The sequence below is a fragment of the Equus przewalskii genome, chromosome 4 (assembly GCF_037783145.1).
Source record: "Equus przewalskii isolate Varuska chromosome 4, EquPr2, whole genome shotgun sequence".
Lineage (NCBI taxonomy): Eukaryota > Metazoa > Chordata > Mammalia > Perissodactyla > Equidae > Equus > Equus przewalskii.
Window position 1 is genome coordinate 108027142 of NC_091834.1, and position 23998 is coordinate 108051139.

Here is a 23998-nt window from a genome sequence, read left to right on the forward strand (position 1 = left end):
ACCCCAGTGTAATTATTTTGAGCTTTTCAAATGCCCTAGTAACTTCGGCAACCTAGATTTACTTTCATGGGCAGCTCACGTTTGTATTTTAGAGGCAGAATGAAGCTCAGAGATGCGACAGTCACAGAAATACAGCTCAGAAAAGCTAAGAGGTCCCAGGACACATAAGCAGTTGTAGAAGAGCCAAGAGTAACATTTACCGAAAGAAGGGTGGTTCATAAGACCTATGATCTTTCTATACTTAAACCACGCTCTCTTCATAATTGGGAACAAATTTGCATTTTTAGCTATCAGTCTTATTTTTGTTTTTGAAATATAAATTTCCTTCAGAAGTAAGAAGTCAAGGAATGAGAAGGTTTCCTTCATCCAAACAGAAGTCACACACCTGGGTCTGTCTGTCCCAAGAACGCAGACACAACTCAGATACGTCAGAAACATGTTAGCTTACAGTGTGTTGCCAAATGCCTAAAACTGCCCCAAAACTTCGGTGCTAGTGTATCTTGATGTCCACAGACTCCTCTTTCTCAATTCCCAGCAAGTGAGACTGGATTCTAAAATCGTGTCCCAGACTATTAGAGACAGAAAACCTGAGAGCTCGCCCAACACTTCCCTGGGTGCTGGGACAGGACCCTGAAAGAGCCATGTCCCCGATCCTTGAGAAGGGCGAGGCTGGCTGGCCTGCAGGGCGAGTGCCGGCTCAGCCTCTCCTGCCACAGACGAGGAGCCAGGCACAGAGAGGAAAGAGTGCGGGTACTTCTGCAAACTGCACGGTGCCATCTCACCAAGCCTGCTGACAAGCGCGGCCAGCCTTACCTTGAACACTTCCAGGTACTCAGGGAGCACAGAGGCAAACTTGTTAATGGTGTAAACTCTGGCCTCTTTATTGTTTTCCATACTTCTGTGAATGCTCTTCCATAGAATCACAACGATTTCTAATAAACCTGCCATGGATGCAACATCGCTTACTGACAGTGTTTTGTCCAGAACCTAAGACACAAATAATTTTATTGTGAAAGAATCAAACCATAACAAGTATTAAGATAACAGCATATCCCAGAATTCCAGGCCTAAGGCAGAAATGTAAAGGATATCAAGTCTCTTTTCAAGTCGTAAAATGACTTTATTCTCTATTTGAGAATCTCTATTAGAGGTAAACCTGTTCTTAAAGCCCACTCAAGAAATAAATTCTAAATTAACCCTATATCCTTTCAATAAACAGTTTATCTGAATTAAAAATCCTCTAAAAATCAACATGTATAAACCACAAGATACAGCTTCTGATTTGTTAAAAGATGTCACTTCTCACCACAAACCTCAATATGAACAGACTGATGGGGGAAGGGAAGGGCTCTAAAACCTAATATATTTAAATGTGATTACTGCTGAGACTCAGCTGCAACTCCACCCATCAGACCACACTGGATGTACCTCTGGCCAGCCACCGCCATCCTCCAGGGCTTGTGGGGTATGATCCCCAGACTCTGGTGTAATGACTGACGATGATCAATTCCCACTCAATCATGGGCTTCTTTGGTTTGTTCTAAAATAATAGACGGATTTACATTTTCTGCACTCATGGTGGCAGTGAGCAATAACTACTGCTATGTTCTGCGTGTTCAGTTTAAACCACAAGTGTGCTCTCACAAACTCCTCTTCTCCTCCACAGAGCCAGAGACCCACACTGCCACCACCGCAGGCTGCGCTCGGACGTGACCAGCTCAGATCCACACTGATGGGCTCTGCTAACGAGCCCTGTGGTGTGACTGTAACAAAGAGTCTGATAACCTGCAAATACCAATGCAGACAACTTCCTGAAAGGGGACAACCTTCAGATGCAAAGGATGATTCATTTCAGGCATTGGTATTTTTATGCTATCTATTCAAATTTAATGGAAAAAGATACCGGGGAGAAAATTAACTTGTTTAATGGGGGTACACAGAAAACCTAAGGGTAGTTTCTATAGAAAGCTGAATTTTTCAATAGGCATTTAATACTTTGAATGAGTTTTTGTCAAATTTAAAAAGCAATGAAACTACCAAAGTCTTAGAAACTACTATAAGAATGATACAAATAACAGATTGACAAAATTTCATTCTGTATTTAATTTTACTTTTTACTGTTCCACTGATAAGCATAGCAGCCCTACCATTAAAGTTTCATGAGAAAGTCACTACTTCTTTACAAAAATTTTGCCAAGTTCCTAAGCAAGATTTCATTAAATAGGAAGCCACCTTTTTATTTTTGGCAGATAACATCTTTGATTTTAGTAGATAGCAATGAGAAAAAGTAAAAGAATCCTTCAAAAATTGTTGCTTTTAGCCATTTAGATAGTCTTAAAATTAGAAGATCTATATGACAAATTGTATTTCTTTTCTAGCATAGGTTACAATGGAGCTACATGTTTCTAAACCTTGCCTTTTCTAATGGTACAGATATTGACATAAAATGTTGTACAACCACAAGTTTCTCAATAATGCTAGGGTTTTAACAATGGAGGTGGGGGGGGGTGCCTTCAATAATGAAACAATGTAATAGTTTTTCACCTGTTAGGTTACAAAATATGTCTTGCTCTTTTGCAAAACCATTTCCATCAGTAGGAGTTTGCAAGGGTGGCCCGGAGAGATCTGCTCAGTCCTTCACACGCCACTTTTAGCTCACTGCCTGCTGCTGCATCTACTTTGCACACTGGGGCTCCCCAAATGCCCTGTGTCCTGGACTGAGGTCACCATGCTGGCATCTCCAGTGAAGGTTCTGAAGATGTATTATAAGCAATGGGATGACTTCCCTGAAAAATTCTGCCCATGCAATCCACATACTGAGGGGAAAACTCTGAAGAGAGGAACTCAAATTCCACCAAAACCAAAAGCAGAAGCAACTCTGAATGCTCTCGGATGAGGATTTCCCAAATCCAGGCTGAAACGGCCTGGAGCTGATGAAACCACTAGTCAGCGTCAGCTGTTAGGATAAAAGCCAGACTCACTCTTCTACACTCTTTTCTCTTCTAATTCCACATCTGTTTTCCCTTGCTGAGACAAACAGAAAAGGAAATGTTTAAACAGGGGCTGGGCTGGTGGAGTGGTGGCCCCACTAGGTGTGAGTCCATGGGCACATGTGCGATGGCAGCATGCATAGGAGTAACTGTGACCAGCACTGTTGTCCTCACAATGCAGGCAGGCTGGAGTGAAACCAATGAACAAGCAAAGCCAAAACTTCAGCTCTGAGCAAACCTGCCAGCCTTGCCTAGGAAGCAAGCCTCTGTCAGAGGTGGTAGCACACAGGACGGGGAGTGAGGCGAGATCAGACCATGCAGGGACCCTGCCTTGTTGCCAACATGAGGAACCATGCTCAGCAAAAGGATAAAATGTCTTGTGACTTTCTTTTTAAAAGGCCAATTTCCTAACCTCGTTGGGCACTACGAAACTATCCAAAAATTTTACTTTCAATGGACATACGCATGAGAGTTTACTTATAAGCTTAAGATACTGCTTCTAAGTAGTAAAAGTCTAAGGCTTAAACATTCTTTTCTTACTATATCACTGGTCACTTTGGACTCTGAAGGAATAACAGCTCAACAGTTCCTTTGATAAATTACTTTTTTAAAAAAGATAATTCTAAATAAAGCTCATTCCCAGACATTCAACCCCAAGATGTTTCTAGTAGAATCTTACGGCAGTGGCTAGGACTAAATCCTTGGGGGCCACCACTCGTGTCCCTGTAAAATACAACAGTGTCCAAAATCCAACGCAGATATGCTACCCTCAGGTCGAATTAAAACATACAGAGAAGCTTAAGGCAAAGAAAATTTGAGACAGGGTGCTACCAATAATAAATTTTCCTCTTTCCTCTGAATTAAATCCTACCCAAACTTCACAATGAACTATAAAAAATATACAGCAATTCTTTCAAAACATGATTTGTGATACCCCAAAATAATGAATTGAAGTATCAATACTAAAGGAACAAACAGAAGACAAAAACATTCCTAACAAACAGTCCGTGGAAATGATTAATGCTCTGCCCTCTTCCAAGCAAAGAGGTAGAGGCGCCTGCCTTGTCCCCACCAGGTAGCACGGTCCGGCGTTCCCCCAGACGCGGCGCGTTCCACTTACACTCGCATTCTCCTTCTCCTTCTCCCTCTCAGCATGGTCCTCTTGCTGCTCTCTTACCGCCCTCCGTATGCAGGCATTTAAGCAATGGCGAATCACATGAATCAGCTTTGCTAAAATGTTTAAGATAAAAACAATTTACGTGTTTCTTCAACAAAATTATCTTTCTAATAGTAAAATTATAATCCCAAATAAAAGTATTAGATTAGGGGAAATCATTAAGAAATTCATTAAAGCATAAAGTTTATTAAAATGACAAACCCTGAGCCCACGTAACACTCTGCTTTAGGGAGAACTCGTAAGCACCAGAGCGGCTGTGCTCAGTACCTATGTTCGTGCAGGCGGTGTGCCTGTGGGCGTGCTGGTAGAACTTCCTGGCGGCTCCATGGTTCATCTGGACCAGGGTGACGCAGCGCTCACACCACACCTCCTCGGGCTGGTTCACGGGCAGGAACGAGTTAAAGATGAGGCTCACCAGGCGCCTAGACACAGGCTGGGAATCCGATTCCAGGCGAACCAAAATATGCTCCATGGGGCATATTTTCCAAAACTATAAATAAAGCACACATGCAGAAGGAAAACATCAATTGTTCCTGTAATCTTGAAAAGATTTTAAGCAACATATCCAGAGCGTAATCAAAAAGGAACTGATTTTCATATTCAAGAAAATTCATTTCAAATGACTATATACCAGAATCTGAGACACTTCTGTAGAGAAATTAGAACTAATAAATCCATATTTAAAAAGCACTGGGGCCGGCCCGGTGGCGCAGCAGTTAAGTGCACATGTTCTGCTTCAGCGGCCTGGGGTTCACCGGTTTGGATCCCAGGTGTGGACATGGCACCGCTCGGCAAGCCATGCTGTGGTAGGCATCCCACATATAAAGTAGAGGAAGATGGGCACGGATATTAACTCAGGGCCAGTCTTCCTCAGCAAAAAGAGGAGGATTGGCAGCAGTTCAGCAGTTAGCTCAGGGCTAATCTTCCTCAAAACAAAAAAAAAAGGCACTGACAGATAAGGTACCTAAGCATAAGAGTGTTGGGAGAATTATAATTAATTAGTACCATTCTTTTTTTTTTTAATCTCCCCAAACCCGCCCTGTACACAGTTGTATATCTTAGTTACCGGTCCTTCTAGTTGTGGGATGTGGGACGCCACCTCAACGTGGCCTGATGAGCAGTGCCATGTCCATGTCCAGGATCCGAACCCTGGGCCGCCGCAGCAGAGCGCATGAACTTAACCACTCTGCCACGGAGCCGGCCCCAATTAGTACCATTCTTGACGTATAGTAAACTCTCAAACGATAGCTATGATTATCAGTCTAATAATTTCTGTATTTCCTACAACACCATGACTTTCGGCCCATTAATGTGAAAAGCGAAAAACTTTACAACAGTTTTGACACAGAAAGCTCACGGACGTCCCATTTCTGACCTCAGAGACACAGAGGCATCACTCAGGAACACCCAGGTTGCCCAGCATGTCGCTCTGTAGCAGTGCCCCTCCCTCCCTCCCTGGGGCCAGCTTGCCTAGATGACCAGCGTGGCCCCAGCCCTGCTCACAGCTGCTGCCACGTGACTGAAGATCAGACTGTCCTGTGCCCCTCTGCTGGAAAGCATGGAAGCTGTCCACTGCCTGCTAGGGCCAAACTTCTAAGCAAGAAATTCAAGACAAGAAAAAATATCACGGAATTAGAGAAAAAGAGATTTTAATGCTGGAGTGTCCAAATCCTGTCCCAGTCACTTATCAGCTGGTAATCCTGCGCAAATACACTCAAAATAGTTTCCTCGTCTGTATAATGGGTACAATACCACTGACAGGTATTCTTCTTGAGGACCTGGCTCTAATGATCCTTGTGTCTTTTCAATATTCTCAATCAGATCTTTCTCACCAGCATTTATGTACTTTCATATCGTTCCAACCCTTAAAACAAAATACCCGCACACAAAACTCTGAAGTGTTTCCCATCTCCTTCCAGCTGCCACCTTTGCTGCTCCCCTCTCAGCAACCCGCCTATACCCAGACCTTCACTGTCACTCTCACTTGTACCTCAATCCACATGGATCTAGTCCACCCTCACTGAAGTTATTCTTGCCAAGGTCATAGTGACCTTTTATTGCAAATTCAGATGGACAAAGTCATGCCCTCACCTTAGAGGAACTCTCTGAGCACTGGACACTACTGATTATGACCCCCTGAAACGCTCCCAGGACACTTCCACTCAGACACCTCTTGGTTTCTGAAAAAGTTACTGGAGTAAAGACAACAACTAACCCCAAATCCCACACCAAACCCTCGTACTCACACTCTATTGCTGGGGAGGCAAACAAGAGCCAGTGCTTCCAACAGCAAGCCACGGGAAGAGGGGAGCAGAGGGCCCAGCTCCTGCCCTCACCCCATGGGAGGCAGGCAGCTTCGTGGAAAAGAACCTGCTGCCAACTAACTCCAGCACTGAGCGAGGCTTAGAAATGAAGCGATGAGAGACTTATTCGCGAGTTAGAGGTAGTGCTCTCAAGGTTTAAAAGAAAAAGAAAGATAAATACTAGTATTCACATTCTGACAGTTTTAACACCTTCTCTCACCTTTCCTCTCTCCTCTGCCGTGGTCCCTGTCTGCCCACAGGTGCCAGCCCAGATCGGCGGTTAGTTTTGCGTCTGAGTACATCAACGAATAACTCTGAACAGCACACTAGCACACTTGTGGGCGATGATGCCAGCAAAAAATGTTTCCCAAAACACTTCAGGGCTCTGCATAACTATTTGTTGTAGTTTCACAACAATCTCAAAGTAGATATTAGTATCCCCTTTATAGATAAGAAACCAAGGCTCAGAGTGACTCAACACAAACCAACGAATAGATTCACCCTTTACCTACTCTGCTGTGCTGCCTGCAACATCACAGAAAGGAGATGAGAGAGGCATGTAGGCCAGCACTGAAGTAGATATGTGAAGGGGCAGGGCCACAGCTCCAGACTGCGAGCCCTAGAACGCAGCCTCTCTGGGGGGCACTGAAGTAGATATGTGAAGGGGCAGGGCCACAGCTCCAGACTGCGAGCCCTAGAACGCAGCCTCTCTGGGGGGCACTGAAGTAGATATGTGAAGGGGCAGGGCCACAGCTCCAGACTGTGAGCCCTCAAATGCAGCCTCTCTGGGGGGCAGTGCCTCAGCAGTAGCATCACTCCTTCCCCAAGCATGCGCTGGTCGGCAGCAGGGGGCCACAGTGAGAACTTGTGTTGGGCCACAATAACCATGGCATCAGCTGAATGTCAACTCCCAGAACGTGCAAGCACAGCAACAGACAGATCCGCAGAGGGAAAAAGAAGAGAGGAGAAAGCCCTGTGCTTGAGAACTCAGGGGAGCCTTTCAAGCCTCAAGACCTCAGAGTTCAAACCTGGCTGAATGACTACCCGTGAGAAACACCTTAACTCACAGCACAATGGCCCGACCAGGGAGGCTGTACCCAAAGAGAGGTTTTCCACAGTCTGTCCCCTTTCACTTTAAAAAGATGGCTCCTGGGGGCTGGCCCCGTGGCCGAGTGGTTAAGTTTGTGCGCTCCGCTGCAGGCGGCCCACTGTTTCGTTGGTTCGAATCCTGGGTGCGGACATGGCACTGCTCATCAAACCACGCTGAGGCAACGTCCCACATGCCACAACTAGAAGGACCCACAACGAAGAATATACAACTATGTACTGGGGGGCTTTGGGGAGAAAAAGGAAAAAAATAAAATCTTTAAAAAAAAAAAAAGAACTAGGATCCAACATCCACAAATGTGTATTAAAAAAAAAAAAAAAAGATGGCTCCTGGAGACCACACCATCCTGAATGGGCACGAGCCACCTTGTACCACCAAATGCCAAGGTTCCAGGAGCAATTCTCACAACTAACATTCCCTGCACGTCTGCCTTTCCAGAAACTCTGCACATTAGCTTGTTTGCTTTGATTCACTTTTCTAAAACAAAAAGCAGAACAATTCTGATTACTTCAGGATTCTCATTTGTTTTGTTTCAGTTACCTTGAGGTTTCATTTTACCCAAACATATCAACCACAGGTTGAGATCTACAACAGACAAGAACGTAACAAATGGGTAACTGGCGTTTCACTTCTAATGTTAAGAATAACTGCATATTAATAAACCTAAGATTCTTTTTAATAAAGAGGTTTCAATATCAGTAACTGTTGATTCAGCCTAAATCTCAGATATACAAGCGAGAAATGTAGAATTTCAAAATAAACAGTAAACAACTTGAAATTACTAACATTGACAATGAAAAACACAGACAGAAGCCTAACTAAGTTGGTAACTGCTCCTTCACCATACAATATAATTTTATTTAATTTTATTATCTAACATGTATCAGTCATTTGGCCCAGGACCTCTGAGACTAAGACGCAGCTTTGGGCCCCTCTGAGCTCAGCCCTCCATGGCTTACAAAGGAAATAAAAAGAAAGGGCAACTCTCATTCCTTCTAAAGCTATCTGCAGGAGACCATGACTGTGCAAATGTGTCCATGGGTAACACAGCACAACCAGTGCCTGACAGCCTAGCACACACTGCCCAGGTCACTCCCACCTGCTGGATGATCAGCCACCCCCGTTAGTTGCCTCTCCACGTGCCTGTCAACCTTGACCTTGATTTTCAAGGAGAATTAGCTTGTGTGCCCATCACAAACCTTCCAGAGATCTCACAGTTCAATCGCTCTGCCTTGATTTTGCAGAGCTAAGGATTAAGAGAAAAGAAGCACTTCATTAAAGCACTATGCTTTCTTTCTCTGCTCTTGCTAGTCCCCCAAATCCAGACCTTTTGTTCCTGTCTTACCTGGTCCCTCCCCCCACACCCCCCCCCCCCCGTTCTCTTGAGTAGACTCATTAATAAACTGAAAACAATTGCTCTCTCCATTTCCTCACCAGCCGTTACTTCAATAACCCTTTGCAAACAGATTCACACTTTAAACACAATACTAAGCCAAAATTTTCCCTTTCAGATTCAGAACTATAGTTTTAACAGACTGTTCTAACAAATGCAATCAAAATTGCAGCTGGCTTTTTTGTTGAAACTAACATGCCAATTCTAAAATGTATATGTAAATGCAAAGGACCTAAACCAGCCAAAGGGTTGCAAAAGAACAGCGCTGGGGGACTCACTGGACACTTCCTGGAAAGCAGCAGCAATCGAGACAGCGCCACCTCGCTAAGGACAAACAAACAGATCAATGAGACAGAACAGAGTCCGGAACAGACCACGCACAGCCCAATGACTTTCAACAAAAGCACCGAGGTATGACATGGGGTATTCCTACTACACAAGTCACACAAAATATTCTTTGTTGTTTTTTTTAAACATAAAAAAAATTCCCAGTTTGAAATTCAAAAAGCATAAAACAATGCACCTCCCATGCAGTGGTCAGGCCTCCCCAGCGCCCCATCCCTGGGTGTCCCATCCCCCTCACTCAGGCAACTGTTACTGATGCCTTGTTTGCTTCCAGAGATATTTTATGGGCATCTGAGAAAATATCTCTGTATGTTCCCCATTTTATGCAGCTGGCAGCACACTACACACGTCTACACTTGCTTTTACTCTTACATGTTAGCGGTATTTCCATGTAAGCTCGTTCCCTTTCATGGCCACACAGCATTATTTCACTGCATGAACGCACCACACGTCTGTGTGGCTGACCCGATGCTAATGGACTCTCAGGTTGTTCGCAAATCCTGTGCCGTGACAAAACGGCCTTTTAAAGTAATTTCAGAGAACTCCTGTGTGGAGGAAGGAAGCTCACAAATAATAATACCAAATAACAATGAAGAATTTCATAACTAACATTTTTAGCCAAAAGCGGAACAGAACTAGAGTTAAAGAAGAACATTCTCACTTCAATAGTTTTACACCACGCCAAAATGTACATTATGATAAAACAAGTATCTCCTCGCTTCCCTCTATAAAACGTGGGGCTAGGAGGCATTTCATATTCAACATTTTTCAAAGTAGTATTTAAGTGCTTACTATGTGCCAAGTATTTAAATATTTCAACAAAAACTTTCATGCAAATGATAAAAATATAATTTAAGGCAGGGGCTGCTTACACTAACACCTTTCGAAAAGAAAATACAGTGATGACATTCCTAGAAACTTCAATGAAAATCACAAACTAAATAAAATTTATGACACAAACAATTAGTAGGATATACCAGATTTCAATTAGTTAAAATGTTATTACTAAAACTCTTGGAATAAGAACTGCTTTGTGTTTTTGCTGATGAAAACAAATGCGCTTATTGATTTCATGTCTTAAATAAGGGAAACCCGGTTCACTCTACCTTAGCAGCCCTCACGGCTTTAATCTTCAGCAGCATATCAACAAAAGCCACTCTCACTTTCTCTGAATTGTCATGGAGACTGTATTTTAGTGCTGGCAAAAGCTGTTCTAATAATGGGTGGCTTAATTTGTTATCCAAAATTATCGGCAGACACTACAAGAAAGGAGAAACATAAATAGTTCAGAATTAAAACATAAACAATAAAAAGTTCAGTAAAGAAAAACTCAGTTAAGAAAATATTCAGGGGCCAGCCCTGTGGCCAAGTGGTTAAGTTCACGTGCTCCGCGTCGGCGGCCCGGGGTTTTGCTGGTTCGGATCCTGGGTGCAGACCTAGCACTGCTCATCAGGCCCGGCTGAGGAACCAGAAGGACCCACAACTAGAACACACAACTGTGTACTGGGGGGCTTTGGGGAGAAGAAGGGAAAAAAAGACTGACAACAGATGTTAGCTCAGGTGCCAATCTAAAACAAAAAAAAGAAAACATTCAGTTCCATCTTTACCAGAACTACTAGTAAAAGAAATAAACGTACCTACAGAAAATAATACTTTCCTAAAAGTTTCATATAAAAAGTATACTTTTAATGAATTAGTATAGTTTCAATGACTGATAATCAGTTCATCCATTGTTTCACTCAAATAAGATTAAAGCAGTTATAAAATAATTTTTCAATGCTTTCTCAGCTAAATTTTAAAGGATTTTTAGAGTTGAAAGAAACCCAGAACAGTTGCTGGTAGAGTGGGCTCCAAAGCCAGTTTGCGTCTAAAGTTGGTGTTCAAGAAGCCTTTTACATATTTTTTAACAGCCCCAAAATTCTGTTTCCTGACTTGATGTTGCATGAAAACCAGAGGGCATAGAGCCCCAGGACTGTCAGACTCGGACTCCGACACGGCTACACCCACACACCCCTCAGGTGGGCAGCCAAGCAGCCGGCCCGAGCGCAGTCCAGTACCAACTTGTCTGAAGCTCGGATGCGCCCGACCATCTTCTTTTCCCAATTAGGAGAAAGGGTTTTATTTTTAAAGAGACCTTATACTCTAAAAATCGTACTGAAATATTTACAGATGAGCTGATATAATGTCTGCGATCTGCTTCAAAGTAACCATGTGGCAGACAAGGAATGGGGCTACAGATAAAAAACAAGACTGGATACGTCCTGGTAACTGTTGAAGCTGGATGATTGGAGAAAGGATATTTTTATTAAAGGTACATACGGTATAGCAAAAAGGTCAATTTTCATGTATAATAATTTTTTCCACTTTTAAGTACATACAGTTACTATTGTAAAATGCTGTGCTCCCCCCACTAAAAACTAGTATTATTTCAAGTAGACAGTTTTTTGTAGAAATCACTTTCAATTTGGTTTTTAAGAACATTACTTTGATATACAGCAAAAATGTCAATAGTGCTAATCTACGGAGCAGGATTGGGGGGATCATTACATTTTTCTTTCTCGGTATTTCCCACTATTCTACAATAAATAAATACTACTTATCTAATTTTGAATCTTACCTTAAAGACAGAGCAGCGTACGTCAGCTGAGCTCGTATCAAATGCCAGTTCCCCAGTTACTTTCTTGAGGAGATCAATAAGAATGGTTGGAGGCATCATTTCCCAGTATTTGGAAGTTATTTTACAAACACCAAGGATCCCTGTGGAACGGACCATCGGATAAGGATCTTCTAAAAGGCTCTATAAGTAGGAGGGGGAGAAAGGCTTAAAAATCTTAAATCTGTTCCCTTTACATCAATATTTGCTCTGCACATTAGCACTCAGGGCATTCACAACACAGACATTTCAAGGTATACAAAGACTGGTCATGTAGACTCATGGATCTCCGATTAGCTATCAGCTCCATAGCCGAGTATTTAAGGACAGTCCAGACACATGTGGTGCCTTATGTGCCAGTCCCAGCCAGAGGACTCTGCTGACAGCAGGGCCTTGACACCAGCTCCACTTTCAGTGGGAAATACAGACTTCAGTTGATCTTAGCACACACAGCCTACGGAAACCGCTCCCGTGAATTTCCAAAGTGCTGTAACGCACTCAGCCCAGAATAAAGTCCCTCTACTTGTAATGAGTCAATCCAGGCCACGCTCGTCAGTGGGTGCTAACGGGACAAAAAGAGACAAGACATTATGCACCCCAAGGGAAGTATGCAAGTGTCATGAAGAATCTAACACAATAAACAAAATCCCTACAAAAACGTGACTCTCATCAACTCTATATCCCACTACAAATTTACAGGAAATACAAAGGGCAGGGAACACCGCAGGAATAGGTTCTGTAAAACTCAGACCATGGGAAACAAAAGAATAATTTGGTTTCTTCGACAACAAAAATAGCAAGATAACAATAACAAAAACAAAGAGAGAAAGAGGAAGGGATTGCTGGAGAGGGAACTGACAGTCCAAGAGATTTAAACAATTCATCGGCCAATCACAACGTATGGATTTTATTTAGACATAGATTCAAACAAAACTGGAAAAAAGTCACTGAAATATTGCTAAAAAAAAGGACTGGATATTTGATGACATTAAGGAATCATTATTCATCTTTCTTTAGTTATGACAACGGTATGATTATACTTAAAAAAACAGAGTCCCTATCTTTTAACAATACCTCCTGAAGTATTTACAGTTGAAATGGTAGGACACCTCAGATCTACTTCCAAACAGGGGAAGAGGAGCTAGGTCAGGCTTGGGTCGGCAAGTGCTGAAACGGTGTAAGGGGGATAGAGGTTCAACGCACTAGGCGCTCTATTTACAGAAACATAAAATAATTCTTACTCCATAATTAGAAAAAAAGAAAAGCTTCAAATTAGGATGAATGAGCACTTACTTCCACTCCTCCCCAAAACCTGACCAGACTGACAAATAAGAAAATAGAGACAACAATGCTGGAAACAAAAAGACTGCAAGATTCCTACAAGAAAGAAAGCAAATAAGGAATAGATTCATGGAGAAAGGAGCAGAAAAGGCTGTGAGCTGGACATTCCTACGCCCTGCATAGACTCAGGCCAGGCCCAAACCCCGGGTCAGGACTAGAGATGATACAAGGGCTGCAAACAATTCCCAGCACAGCGTGGTGGTTCAGGAGTGAGCACCTGCTCCCAGGGTAAACAACCGGCCAGGAAGAGTTCCCAAAATACACACTGCGGGACAGGAGCACAGAGGAGTAGTGACAATTGCAAAACCTCCACAGGGGAAACACAAAAGGAGAGAATGCCACCAGAGGGAAGGCTCCTCCCTACCTGCTAACGGTGGGGTCACCAGCCTGCCCATCCCTCATCCACAGAACCTACAGGGAATCCTATCTGCTGACACGCTTACCCACTCACGCAAAACCACGACCAACTTAGCACTCAAGGAGGAAGCCTACTGAAGACACAGCTCTACAAGCAGAAAAAAACCCACGCCAACCACCAAATCAACCCAATCCTTTATTCAAAGATAAAAATGGACAAGTGAAGATGACAAATCATTTGAGAGAAAACAAATGGCAAGAAAAAAAAGAAAAAATACAGAAGAAAACTCTAGCAATCTGAGGATCTAAATTTGGAATTCACAGGTTTTAGAGATTTTGTTTTCTATGAATTACTTACAATATTATTCTTCAAAAATATATTCTGGATAATCACCTTATAACCACATAGTCTCATACAACTCAGGGCCCACATCTGTTTCCAACCAATCACACTGTCACCAGATAATCACTCAAAACGGTGGCACTTAACTTGCAATGCTGTTTCTACGGGAGAAATCACTGCATCTCGACATCTACAGACACTCACGGGAGGCCTCAATTTCTTATCTTCAAAACAAGTCTCCATATTACTCAGGATTGAGAAGCACTAACAGAGCAAAGAGCGTGCGAGAACAGTCAAGGCACATGGAGGGTCCCAGAAAGTAATCATTGCTCTCATTTATCAGATTATCTCCTTCATCAATCCTCTTAAAAGACTGATTTCCTTTTACTCAGTACCTCATCCAATGCGGTCAACTCTTAACCAACACGCAGGCCAAGTCCGGCCTGTGCTTGTCTTTGTGTGGTCCAGCCCCGTGGCCAAGTGGTTAAGTTCACGCACTCTGCTTCAGCAGCCCAGGGTTTCACTGGTTCGGATCCTGGGCACAGACATAGCACTGCTCATCAAGCCACGCTGAGGCGGCGTCCCACAAGCCGCAACTAGAAGGACCCACAACTAGAATATACAACTACTCTAACATCTGCTGCCAATCTTCCTTCCCTTTTGCTTGAGGAAGATTAGCCCTGAGCTAACATCCGTGTCAATCTTCCTCTATTTTGTATGTGAGCTGCTGCCACAGTGTGGCTTGATAAGTGGTGTAGGCCCACATCCAGGATCCAAACCTGCAAACCAGGGCTGCCAAAGCAGAGCATGCCGGACTTAACCACTATGCCACGGGGCCAGCCCCTACCTACATCTACTATTTTTTAAATTTACAGGAATTAATTAGAATTTAATATTTCTTGTTCTGAACAAACATTTAACTGACTTGAACAATTCTTTTAATTTTCCTCTTTCCTTAAAATCAAATAAAATAGCATTTAATAATTCTTACCTATTTATTTTTTTAAAGATAGGCACCTGAGCTAACCACTGTTGCCAATCTTTTGTTTTTTGCTTTTTCTCCCCAAATCCCTCCAGTACATAGTTGTATATTTTAGTTGTGGGTCCTTCTAGTTGTGGCATGTGGAACGCCACCTCAGAGTGGCCTGATGAGCGGTACCATGTCCACGCCCAGGATCTGAACCAGTGAAACCCTGGGCCACTGAGCAGAGTGCACGAACTGAACCACTTGGCCATGGGGCCAGCTCCTAATAATTTTTATTTTTTAAAAGGTTAATAAAACTAAAACAAAACTCAGGATGATTAATCCAAATATAGATTACTCTGTGTTCCAATCTTAATATGGTTGAGTTCCTTTGATTCTAGCAAGGATTTAGAATATCTTTCAGGTGTTTTCTCTAATAAGAATTTGCCATTCCTATGTGTAATTTTTTTCCACCGTAAAATAATTATTTCATAAGTCCTGCCTCTTAAACTTATTAGCATGTACATATTACACAATTGCTAAAAAGCCATTAGCCTTCATATCTTGGAAACATTTTTATTCATATGATATTTCTACCAACTATGATGTTCTCACAGTAAGATTCCTTTAATTTACAGTTAATATAATTTACAGCTGGCCCAGTGGCACAGTGGTTAAGTTCAAACGCTCCATGTTGGTGGCCCAGTGTTCGCAAGCGCGGATCCCAAGCGCAGACCCACACACCGCTCATCGAGCCATGCTGTGGCAGCAACCCACATACAAAACAGAGGAAGACTGGCACAGATGTTAGCTCAGGGACAATCTTCCTCACCAAAAATAAATAAGTAAATAAATAAAAAGTGCAAGTTTCTCATAGTTTTTTGACTAAAACCTACCAAACTCTAGTTTTAGTTTGCAAAGCAACATTTGCCCCACAAAATTAACCATCATCCTCAAGGAATTTTAGATACGTATACACGTAGGTAAGGCACTCATGGCAAAACACTAATGACTGTTCATTTCAGGGGTCTGTGCGTGTCTGTGTGGGGGGTGTTTATACATATATATATATAAGTGAATGCATGCATATGCATGTATGTGGGTGCATATGTGTGTATGTACATGTGTGTATGAAAAGGTAAGTATACACATATGCATTATACTGTTATGTCTACTTTCTGCATGTCTGAGTTTTTTTACAATACATCAGAAAACAAACAAACAAAAGGAAGTATTTTAGGAGTGCCATGCGTAACCATCATTATCATGGTATTTTTGCTACAGCCTCCTAAAATTTTGCTCTACTAACTAGGACAACAAATAATATTTTTTAGCTTGTGTTAGGAAACCCTGCAAATGTCAGGGAACAGAGAGAAACAACCAGAGGCTACCACTCTCCAGCTAGATGAAAAAGATCCACAATATCCCTTGGAGATAAATGTCACATTCTAATGTCTTAACATCTCATTTGAAAAATCAGTCATCTGAAAAAACCTATTTTGACAAGCATTATTTGTAGTCTCACCTTAAAATACAACCAGAGTTTGTTCACTCATACTACCCACAACTTTATAGTAGGTAATACCACCAACCGTAATTCACAGAAAAAGGCACAGAAAAGTTAGTGACCTGCCCTAAGTTACACAGCTTAAATGAGAGAGGAAATCAAGCCCAGGGTGTGTCTTAACCACTATGTCATACTGCCTCTCTGCCGGGGAAACAAGAGTACACATAAAACATTTAAAACTATATAAAGTAATAAACAACTAGGTGTTCCAAAGGAGATAAGAGGAAGAAGAAAGGATACCGCGGGTCCACGCTGTTGCAGAAGTTACCAGGGAGAGAATGGACTTCCTTGAAGAAGGTCAATATCTGGAAAGCTTGCCCTTGGGGGGCCAGTGCACAGGCAGTTACGAGGGATGACCAGGATGCACATCAGGCCTAGGCAGAGCTAAAGCCGTAGGAGCTCGACCACATGAAATACGTACATAGAGTTCTTCAAATTGCTTCTGAATTTCACTATCCATTTCAACAGCATTAAAGTTAGGATCCCTAATAGGAAATGCTTCAACGAACAACAGTGCAGCATTTGCCCGGACTTCAGAGTTTCTGGCCTAGAATAATAAAAGAGTGTTTCAGAATAGAAAGAGATGACATTCAAGGGCTTCAGTATAGAGTTCCTAAAGTAACGTTTCTAGTGTCTCAATATAGACTTATTTACAAATTAAAGACAATCATAACATTTAAATTGACCAAACTTGTGAGATCTTCCTTAAGTCACACCAAACTCTCAATTTAATGTCGAATGTCGAGAGATATTAAAAGATCTGTTTCCTTTCTTCAGAGCCCTCCTTGTGGCATTAACAGTGACCATCATATCCCACGCCTGACACCAGAGTTACCTGCAGTGAAAATTACTCATGTGTTCATTTGAACACTTCTTAGAATATTACCACCCTGTTCCCCCGTCACCAGCAGGAGGTCCTGAGGACCAGGACAGTCCAATTAGCTCTGCAGACCTTCCAACACCTCTGCTGGTTTACTTAGCACAACTACTCCCCTTCCAACTGTGTAGTCAGCACTAGACTAATTCAGATTCCTAGTTTAACGGGCCTAAAAACCATGAGCTTTTGGGCCAGCCCGGTGACGCAGTGGTTAAGTGCACATGTTCCACTTCGGCAGCCCAGGGGTTGCTGGTTCAGATCCCAGGTACAGACATGGCATCACTTGACAAGCCACGCTGTGATAGGCATCCCACATATAAAGTAGAGGAAGATGGGCACTGATGTTAGCTCAGGGCCAGTCTTCCTCAGCAAAAAGAGGAGGATTGGCAGCAGATGTTAGCTCAGGGCTAATCTTCCTCACAAAAAAAAAAAAAGTGAGTTTTTTTCTTTGTTTTGTTTTTTGGTGAGGAAGCTTGTCCCTGAACTAACATCTGTTGCCAACCTTCCTCTTTTTGCTTGAGGAAGATTGTCCCTGAGCTAACATCTGTGCCAACCTTCCTCTATTATGTATGTGGGATGCTACCACAGCATGGATTGATGAGCAGTGTGTAGGTCCATGCCTGGGATCCAAATCTGCAAACTCTGGGCCGCCAAAGCAGAGCACACACAAACTTAACCACTCTGCCACCAGCCAGCCCCTAAAAAATGTTTTTAATAAATGAATAAAACATTCATCCCCAAATTTCACAAAGTTCCCAGTCTCTAGTTTTATTTTTACTACTTATTACAATTTTGAATTCGAGTATGCTAAATTCAAAAGCATAATTAGTACATTCCAAACATGGATAGAGTACTTAACAGGCATACCTTTAATCCTCTCCAAAGGATGGGCTTATATAATCTATAAAGCATCTCTTCCACTCCCTGCCGAACTTTCTTTTGATGGTGAAAATAACTCAGCACCTAAAAGCCAAAACAAGAAGAAAAGAAAGATAATGCTGTTTTTAAAAAAAAGCATTTAAGGTCCTACTTTGAAAAAACCAACAAGGAGAACAGGCTGTTCTCTCCACCAAAACAGGCAGTCAAGTCTCAACAACTCTTTCCTAAGAGTGACTACAGTGGATAGATATATTGACAGTACTAAACATGGTTAATCATGTGAAAGAAACCTATGGGAGAAATACAGATCAATGACCCTGTGCTATAAAAAGGTCTGGGTTCTAGTTTCCACTCTTCCACCAACAGCTGCATAACCTCATAAAAAAATCACTTAAACCTCTGACCTTCAGGGTAAAATGGAATAGGAGAGTGTAAAGGAGCCAGGCTGGGCAGTCTCTATAGCCCATTCTGGTTCTAAAACGTGCTGGCTGCCATCTCTTTTGTTCTAAGAATCTATAACGGGCATCCAAAAGAGGCCTATGTCTCAAAGTGGGTCTCACTGCCTAGTGATACTTCACAGTACAAGCTTAATTCAGATATCAAACTCCCAAAACCTATGAATAAGCAGAAAACAGACCACTCTTTCAGCCTTCATTCCTGTTCTCCTCTACTCCCTTCTTTACCAGCCAGTATCTTCCTGCCTCTCTTCACAGACTTGTCCCCAACAACAATCAATTTTCCCTTATTTCCTTAATCTACAACTCTTGAAGCTGAAATTATATTAGTGAAAAATGGAAAATAAAAAGTTAAAGAGACTATAAAACAACAGCCTATACTTGACGTGAACTTGAATCAACTTTACCCTAAAAGAACTACAGTCTGGGGACTCTTTTTCTGATTGTCAATTCTTTACTTAGGAGTTTTTATTGATGGTGGTAAGTGGAATTAGTCTATAGTTCTTTGTGTGTACAACATTATCAAGTTTTGGTAGCAAAGGTATCCTCACTTCATAGAAAGATTTATAAACAGCTTGATTGAGATATAACTCACATACCATAAAGTCACTCTTCTAAAGTCTGCAACTCCCTGGGTTTTAGGATGTTCAGAGCTGTGCAACCATCACTGCTATCTAATTTTAGAAGATTTTTATCAACAATACAGGGATTTGTACTTTCAAATGACTCTCGAAGCATTCCTGAAGCTTATTTCATGTCAATAAAATGATTTACCGTATAAATATGATGTTTATAAAAAAAAGAATTTGAGGGAAAAGGCATAAAGTGTTATAAGCAGTGATATCAAGTACTTGGAGTTCAGGAATACATTTCATTTGAAAAGTGAAATTTAGTATTCTTCTTTTTAATTCCTTCTGTGCATTTTCCCATAAATTCACCAAATAGTGATATCTATACTTATAATATCTTAGACTGCCACAGCAGAAAATCAGATATGAAAAAAAGGCTTTCATTATTTGCTAAGAGTGAAGCAAGTGTGTCACAAATTTGTACAGTTTAACATGATGCCATCGTTATGACTAAATAGATTCTGAAACATCAAATCATATATGTGAAATAATGACCCAAATGGACCTAAAACTTACTGAAGCCACACTGGGAATTGGGGGCCGGGGGGGCAACTGGATATATTTATCTCTGGGTTCTTTATCTCTGGATAACTCAAACTAAATCATCAATAACATTAAAAGAAAAGTTTTTGTATCCATTCAAATAATATAATATCCTACTATATACTATATACTAAAATATACTAATATACTTAGTATATTTATATTCTACAAATAATAGCAATTTCACCATACAAAAAGGTAAAGAGGTAGTCTTTGTTCACCTAGCTTCTTGACACATAGTTGCCAAAACTGACCACAAGCAGAGAAGGCATCACCTTGGAGTGAGGAAACTGATCAACACAACAGACCAGTTTCTCCAGTTTCTCCTGCCAGGGTCATTATGACTATCAAACACCTCTCAGCGTAATAATCACACTGATAGCAGAGCCTGATTTAGTTAGACTACTAATAATATAGGGATAAAATGTACATCTAAATTCTGAGATTACCTTTTAAAAACAAAATCTCACTAAGAGAGCTATCAAAACATTTATTCCATTTGGTTTGCAGAATACCAAAATGGAAATTTAATGTATGAAAGTAAATAAAAATAATTTCAAATATCCTCTTTTTTGGAAAAAGTATACTCTCAGAAAGTGATGATTCTGAACACTTTTATGTCAAAGAATTTAATTAAAGATTGCTTGAATAAAGTTCTGACACCTTAACAGTCTTTGCTCTCCTAATTAAGACTTTGGTGGCAAGATAAAACTGCCAGATGCCAAAGATCACAATTCTGAGAAGTCCTTTTAACTGATGCCTGTGAAAGCTTAACTTAATTTTTAAATTTAACAAAAACAATTATCAAAACACAAGCAAGATGAGACACTGTTTAAGAAGCACACAGTCAATTCCGGAAAAGTGCCTCGCTCACCTCGCGCACTTTGGAGTGCACTGGGGACCTCCTGGGGAGGTGAATCCCGTGGTACATGAAGTCCTGGATGCAGTCATTTTCAATTGTCTGCAATGACAAACGCAGGTAAGCACCAGGTGTGTGCGCGTTCCGGCACGACAGCACAGTGCAGCAGCTTTAGTACAAAAGAAGAATCTGATCTACTCACCTTCCAGTCCTTGAGAGAAAAAACTGGATCCTCTCATGAGAGCTTTTCTATTTTAAGTCTCCACCTCCTAGAATTCCTTTAGTTCTCATATACCAAAGACAATGCTTAGTTCCTTCTATCTAATTTGATGAAATACCAAATTTGTGCTAAGCAGCATGGTAAGCTCACCCCTACCACTCAAGGCTAGTTCCAGCCAGACGGCTCAGAGAGGGCGTGTGGCCAGGGAGCCCCCTCTAAGTCACTGACAATCCCAGAAGACTGGATCTGTTCCAAGAGCCTCCCCAGAACAGACACGGAATGACCTCTGAGGTGGGGCCAGGACTCCAAACCGACTGAAACAAGACCCCTCAGGGCTGCCAAGGGGAGGGCCGGGATGGGGTGGGGTGTGGGCACTCCTCGGCTAACCTAGAACACTGAGGGGCCTCCAGAGTGCAGCCACTGAGGCAGGTCAACTGCCAGGAGCAGCCCAAAGCCCCACGGACCACAGGCTCTGTCACCCTGGACCCTGCCCTCATGACGGGGTTGCATGGAGCTAGGGAAGGACATAGGAAAGGCTTGCTACTGATATCAACCTCTTCTCCTTTATCTCTGAAAATATTTCCTTCACCCGAAGCCACCAATAAATCTCAGCACCACGACACGGGGAACCACACACTGTCTGACTTGTCATGAAATATGAGACACTCACACCACCTGTCAAGTGTCTGTGCCACAAAAGTCGAAGCTGTAGAGTTAAGTACCAGAATGTGGACATTCTACTGGATGACGACCCAGCTTCTTGAACATACCAGTAGCATAGGTTTTGAAAAAAACAAAAGGAGGGAACAAGGAATGCTCTAAGAGATTTAAATGCTATAACAAGCAAATACCAGGGGGACTTGAATCCCAATTCCAAAAAAACTGTAAAAAGATGTTTTCGAAACAAAGCAGAGAAATTTAAACAGGGCCTGATTATTTTAAAAAATACCCACAAATTACGGCTAATTTTGTTAAGCAGGATAATGGCATTGCATAACCATATTTTTTAGAGATGCATACTTATGGACACGGAAATGAGATGTCATGTCTAGAATTTGCTTTAAAAACTTGAAGCATGGGGGCCAGCCCCGTGGCTGAGCGGTTAAGTTCGCAACCTCTGCTTCAGCGGCCAGGGGCTTTGCCAGTTCAAATACTGGGTGCGGACATGGCACCACTCATCAAGCCATGCTGAGGCGGCATCCCACATGCCACAACTGGAAGGACCCACAACTAAAAATACACAACTATGTACCAGGGGGCTTTGGGGAGAAAAAGGACAAATAAAATCTTTAAAAAAAAAAAAAAAAAAAAACTTGAAGCAAGAAAGGAAAGAGGGAAGGGAGTGAAACGAAGAAGTACAAATTACTGTACTAATTTGGTACGTATCTAGTCAAATAATTAAGTTTTTAATTACAAACTCCCATTTTTTTAAATCACTATCAGAGAAAAGGGGGACAAATATTCCTTCATGTGAACAAGTTTCATGCAGCAATAAAACAATGCAAAAAAATGCATAACAATGTCCTGGTTTTACGCTTTTGCTTAAAAATTACACACTGTAAAACGATTCTATGAGTTATCAGCAGGGGAGTACAAGAGATAATTTTTTGTTTCCTAGAAGTAGAGGTCAGATAAACCCTGGCAATATCAACCAAGCTTACACTGGGCAGGAGAGCAGAAACAAACTTCAAGCATCAGGTAACCTCCCCCTCAGCCTGCACAGCAACTCCCCCCAGGTCAGGGCCTGCTCCCAAAGAGGAAAGACACTTTTTTGACTTAAAGAGTAAAAATTTTACTCTCAGAGGGAAAGAAAACATTTGAGAACCTAGTATTAGAAAAATATAAGAGATATCAGACAAAGATACCTTCTTTTGATCTTTTTCCCAAAAGGGCCTTTGAATGTTTCATTATGATTGTGAACTATATAGTCATATCTTCATCATATAGATATTACACAGTCATTAAAGGTTAGCCATATTCAAAATGACTGTCTCTAAATTCTCAAAAATCATGTAACGGCAGAGGTGGCTTGAGGTTCCCAAGTAGGACTGTCCAACAGAAACAGAATGTGAGCCACAAATGCAATTTTAAATTTACCAGTGGCTACATTAAAAACGGAGAAAAGAGGGGCCGCCCAATGGCACAGCAGTTAGGTTTGCATGCTCCGCTTCAGTGGCCCACCGTTTGCCAGTCTGAATCCTGGGCATGGACCTACACACTGCTCATCCAGCCATGCTGTGGCAGCGTCCCACATACAAAATAGAGGAAGCCTGGTACAGATGTTAGCTCAGGAACAATCTTCCTCACCAAAAAAAGGCAGAAAAAAGAAACAGGTAAAATTACTTCAATAATATATTTTGCTTAGCCCAATATATCCAAAACACTATCATTTCAACATGCAATCTCTCTCTCTCTCTCTCTCTCTCTCTATATATATATCTTTTTTTTTTTTTCCTCTGAGGAAGGTTCACCCTGAGCTAACATCTGTGCCAACCTTCCTCTATTTCATATGTGGGTTGCCGCCACAGCACGGCCGCCAACAAGTGGTGTAGGTCTGCACCCAGGAACCAAACCTCAGCCACCAAAGCAGAGCACACCGAACTTAACCACTAGGCCACAGGGTCAGCCCCTGTAATCAATATTTTAAAGAAATATTCATGAGATATTCTACATTCTTCCTTTTCCACACTCAATCTTCAAAATCTGGAATGTTTCTGGGGCCAGCCCTGTGGCTGAGTGGTTAAGTTCGCGCACTCCACTTCGGCGACCCAGGGTTTCGCTGGTTCGGATCCTGGGCACGGACATGGTACCACTCATTGGGCCATATTGAGGTGGTGTCCCACATATCACAACTAGAAGGACCTACAACTAAAATATACAACTAGGTACTGGGTGGTTTGTGGAGAAAAAGCAGGAGGGAAAAAAAAAACAAGACTGGCAATAGTTGTTAGCTCAGGTGCCAATCTTTAAAAAAAAAAAAGTCTGGTATGTTTCT

At 41.9% G+C, this 23998-nt stretch overlaps 1 protein-coding gene across 3 annotated transcripts in view; it reads right to left on the bottom strand.

Moving 5' to 3' along the window:
* NCAPG2 (non-SMC condensin II complex subunit G2) overlaps nt 1-23998 on the bottom strand; it is a 71821-nt gene that overhangs the window by 33038 nt on the left and 14785 nt on the right. For all 3 annotated transcript variants that reach the window (XM_070618088.1, XM_008537150.2, XM_008537151.2), the window contains exons 9-16: nt 20799-20885; nt 18286-18381; nt 16963-17088; nt 11934-12113; nt 10423-10575; nt 4435-4657; nt 4111-4220; nt 814-987 (exon numbers count right to left, since the gene is read on the bottom strand). In XM_070618088.1, coding sequence (XP_070474189.1) covers nt 814-987; nt 4111-4220; nt 4435-4657; nt 10423-10575; nt 11934-12113; nt 16963-17088; nt 18286-18381; nt 20799-20885 — 1149 coding nt within the window. The remainder of the gene's footprint in view (nt 1-813; nt 988-4110; nt 4221-4434; nt 4658-10422; nt 10576-11933; nt 12114-16962; nt 17089-18285; nt 18382-20798; nt 20886-23998) is intronic.